The sequence below is a fragment of the Lycium barbarum genome, chromosome 11 (genome assembly GCF_019175385.1).
Source record: "Lycium barbarum isolate Lr01 chromosome 11, ASM1917538v2, whole genome shotgun sequence".
Classification (NCBI taxonomy): domain Eukaryota; kingdom Viridiplantae; phylum Streptophyta; class Magnoliopsida; order Solanales; family Solanaceae; genus Lycium; species Lycium barbarum.
In genome coordinates, this window is record NC_083347.1 from 36,700,597 (window position 1) to 36,705,030 (window position 4,434).

The 4,434-nt window shown below is 35.7% G+C and overlaps 1 protein-coding gene across 5 annotated transcripts; it reads right to left on the minus strand.

Moving 5' to 3' along the window:
* Nucleotides 1-297: 297 nt before the first annotated feature.
* On the minus strand, nucleotides 298-4,198 carry LOC132616499 (protein phosphatase 2C 77-like). Of its 5 annotated transcripts, none has more exons than XM_060330931.1 (5): nucleotides 3,846-4,198; nucleotides 2,594-3,406; nucleotides 1,787-2,119; nucleotides 1,591-1,696; nucleotides 298-1,007 (listed from the first exon to the last, which is right to left on the minus strand). In XM_060330931.1, the coding sequence occupies exons 2-5, from the start codon at nucleotides 3,365-3,367 to the stop codon at nucleotides 673-675; spliced, it is 1,548 nt and encodes a 515-aa protein (XP_060186914.1). In that variant the 5' UTR covers nucleotides 3,368-3,406; nucleotides 3,846-4,198; the 3' UTR covers nucleotides 298-672. The 5 variants fall into 5 exon arrangements, with proteins under 5 accessions (XP_060186914.1, XP_060186915.1, XP_060186913.1 ...); XM_060330932.1 differs by having other exon boundaries at nucleotides 2,594-3,425; XM_060330930.1 differs by having other exon boundaries at nucleotides 2,594-3,709.
* Between the last annotated feature and the right edge of the window lie 236 nt (nucleotides 4,199-4,434).

The window sequence follows — 4,434 nt, forward strand, 5'->3', positions numbered from 1 at the left end:
AAAATCAGTTACCGAGGCCACCCTATATAATTTCCAGCTCCGTAACACTTTAACTGTTTCTAACAAACTTCTAAATGACATTGTATCATTTTTATTTGATTCCAGCAACACAACAAACTTTAAACTTCAATCCATATTAGTGCTTGGTATCTCTATAAAGGCAAAAGTGACTACTGTGAATTGCTTTGGAATGACAACTATATGCAAATAGAAGGGCAAATTGAAGACGGTGCAAAAACAAAACATAATAGGCTAAGAAATGGAGCCAGAAAATGGAGCTAAAGAAAAGGAGAGGTATGAAAACAACAAAGCCCATTAACATTACTTGAACAACATTTCTACTTGGCTAGTCATTTACAAAAGACTGTTCGGTGAGTGTTCTTCAAGACATGAACCACATTACACTGCAGTGAGATAAATGATCTGCTGGAAGTCAGTAGTTGTTCTTTGAACAAACTTTGCTGAGTTTTTATTGTCAGAACAACTTCGTCGCAGTTTACTCCAACATTAGTAATATTAACTGCAATATAGCTAATCCTGTGCATAAATAACCTAAAAAGGTTGCTAAAACCTGGAATATGAGTACTATTTAATTTGATTATCATGGTTGGATGTAACTTCCAAATATTACATCCACACAATGAAATAGGAACTAACGAGGATAACTTACTGCTACGTTTTCTTCTTGAATTTCCTCTGCGCCTTCAAGTCGACCACAATCACAGATATATTATCTCTGCTGCCCCTTTGGAGAGCAAGTCGCGTCAGGTACTCTGCAGCATCTTGAGCAGCAGGATCGACGTTTACACCCCTTTCGTTAGTCAAAGTACCACCGTTCTTTTTGTGCCAGAGAAGAATTCGTCTCCGTGCCACATCACAAGCTTCTTCATTTGTCAAGACATCCCATAGGCCATCACTTGCTAAAATTAGACAGTCGTCTTCTTTTACTCTGGGTACAAACATCATTTCTGGATCTGGAATCACATAAGGCCTTAAATATCTATCACCTGCAGCGAAAAGACAACCTTGTCAGATCAAGAATGGTCTGATCTCTAGGATAGCAGTTTCAAAATAATAAATGTGAACACAGAATTTCTTGTGAAAGTAATAGTCTCCAAAAATTCGGAGCCATTTTTTTATGACATGGTGTACCCTACAACACACACCCACAGACAATAGGAGAATCATGCATCTCTTCTTGTATTTAACGTTAATCATATGAAATTTTGCACAATCGCTTATTACTTAATATTATTGGGACGGAATATTGTTGAGTTAATTGATACTGAATAATTCCATATTATGTGTGATCCTCACATTTTCACCATGTCAACTGAAGTAACACGTCGTTATCCAACATCAGTGGGCTGCTTCAGGGATGAACTTTGACACTATTTTATGTATGGTATATCACTTTCATTTTGGTGCATGTGTAAGTTTGGTCCATCGTAGCTTTAAGATTCCTTTTATAGCTTGACACCTCTTTTTCCATGTGCAAACTAAGCACAATATAGATGACTCGCTTAACCTTCTCCAGTAAAAATACAACAGTACAATGAAACTTGCAAGCAGCTAGGGCAATATACATACCAATTGACCTTGAAACTGCAAGAACACCAGAAACGCGATGTCCATCCCAATTAATGACCTTTCCTCCCAGTTCTTCTATTCGTGTACACTCATCTTCTCTATTTGGCTGAAAAACAATTAACAAGGAAGATCATTTGGTAACCAAAAAAGCCTAACAAAATTTGCAAAGTGGTGTAACAACAAACACAAGCCTTACTTTATGGTCAACAGATAATGGCATGGGTAATTTTGCCCGACAAAGGACTGCCCTTGAATCACCGCAATTCGCAACAATAATGTGGGTTGGACTAACAACAGCAACTACAGCTGTAGATCCAACTGCTTCAGGAGCAATAGCTGCAAGGTCAGGCTCATCTGTTTCACTACTGAATCCTCCTACCTCATCATCGACTCTACAAAAACAATTCAAGAAAGCCTTTGACCATTGCTCCTTCCAGTTAATACTTCCATTATTTGAATCCTTTTTCATTATATCTATCTCCTGTGCTAAAGCCATGTGGAGACGCTCATGACAATACTTAGCAACCTGCTATGAAAAAAAAAAAATGATCTTAATATGTATGCATACCTGACAAACAAATACGCAAGCACATAGCAAATGAACTCTAAGGTGTCGTTTAGTTGCTGGTTAGAGAGGAGTTATACATGTTTTAAGACTAGCATTACCTTGTACGTTGTTTGGTTACAAAAATGAGAAAAAATTAATACCCACATAGAATCTAACATAAGGTATACAATTTTTGGTTGGTTTTTTTCTCTATCCACATAAAACATAGCATTGCTAATACAATGTTTGGTTCATGTTTTTCAATTTCCAATGTTGTATAAGTTATGAGGGAATCTATATATTATTTTATAAAGGTAGAAACTGGAATAACTAATACATGAATAACTAAACCCTGCATAACCCTAACCAGCAACCAAACGACTCCTAACATGCAGGCAATAATAATTCCTGAACCAAAATAAAAGTGCAATGTTATAAAAACAGATAGAAATTCACCTGAGAGCCTCCGTGTCCATCATAAACCCCATATAAATGGGCTGTAAGTGTTTGACTCAGGGCATGAGAAACCGGGGCATCCATCAACATTTGAGAAGGGATTCTCAGAAACCTCGGTAAAGCTATAGCAGTATCTTCCATCTCAGGCCTCTTTCCTTGAATCGTGGTGATCCCCCAAAGTGGCACAGAATCAAAACAAAGGGCATTTGGCCTACTTATCTTTATCTCATGCGAGGACACATGATGGGATGGTGATAATTTTCTTTTATAATCTTCAGCACCCGTAACCACAATGTTCATTCCAGTGGAAACAAGATCACTTACAAGTTCTGACTCATTAACCAACTCCTTAGCCAAATCACATGAATAAGACTTCCTTAGAGTCTGGGATACACCAACCTTCTTGTCTTCATCCACTAGAGAATTAGAACAAGTCATATTTCCTAAAATCTCATCAGTTGGTGAAATCAAATTGTTGTCCGTAGATCTATCGTTGTTTGGATCAGCAGCAATCAAACAATTCCCACTAGCTACTATTGTCGAAGAAAAACTGTTTCCTTTACTGATTTCATGGCAGTCTGCAACTGTCATAAGGTTAGCATTGTCCCTTGGCACTCTATCATTGGCAACGGGCACTGGGGGAAGCTTGCTCTTCTTTGGTTCTGATACCAGCTCATATCCAGCGAAGTCCACACATGTCGGTAGTACTGATTCATCATATATCAATTTTCCCTGTTTATACGATACAGCAAGTGTTGGTAACATCTCTTCCATCACTACTTCCTCTCCTACCACTAATCCAAATTCAAATCCCTAAAAGTAAAACTCAGCACTGTTTAAGCCAAGACAAGGTTTCAAGAACCAGAATAAGTCACTTAGAAGAGAAAACAAGGTAGCTAAAATGGTTTAATCTATTTATGACATAAGAGAATATGGATCCAAAGTCCAAACTTGTATTTCAAGGGGAATCACTATCCAATAAGATATATGCTAGAATTATTACACCCTGTTAAGCATCTTGTACTCTTCTATTCCAATTTGATCCTTCTTTATCCAAAAGACTCATTCAACAACACATTAACAACAAGCCTTCAACAAAGAATCACTTTTTATCACCTATAATATATGCCCAATTAATTGGAAACAACAAATCAGGTCTAGTGGTCACTGCTTCTAAGAAACAAGACAGAGACACAACAACATATAAAGAACAAAAAAAAGATTCAAACTTTATTAAAAAGAGAGAACTTACAAGCTCAAAGCAGACCAAACATCAAGGTGCTCAAGCAAAACATCAAACTTTTTTTTTTTTTTAATCTTTTTAGCAACCCAACTTCTTCTTGGATTGAAAAAAAGTCCTTATTTTTCCTCCTGATTTATGAAGAAAAACTTCATTACCTAACAACCAAGAACCCCATTATTTCAAGAGTCAAACAAATCAATAAGGTGCATGCAAGGATTTGTTATTTAGTCTAATCATTCTATATTTATTATACAAAACAAGGCTGATTAGATACACAAATCAATGAATACAATAACCCAAATCATAAAAAAAGAAGGAAGGTAAGTGAGGAGTTGCTTACCGTTTCAAAACAGTGTGCAATTAATGACACACACAAATTTTAATAATTAAAAGAAAGAAGGAAAAAAAAAAAAAGGTTAGACCAACATTTTAGGATCCCTTTACCTTCTTTTCCTCCCATAAACTAATTAAAAAATAATTATTCCTCCGTTTAAAAGATTTTTATAAGTTGACTTGATACGAAATTTAAAAAATAAAAATAAATTTTAAATATATAATTTAAAATAAATTTTAAATATTTATTTAATTATAAATTATC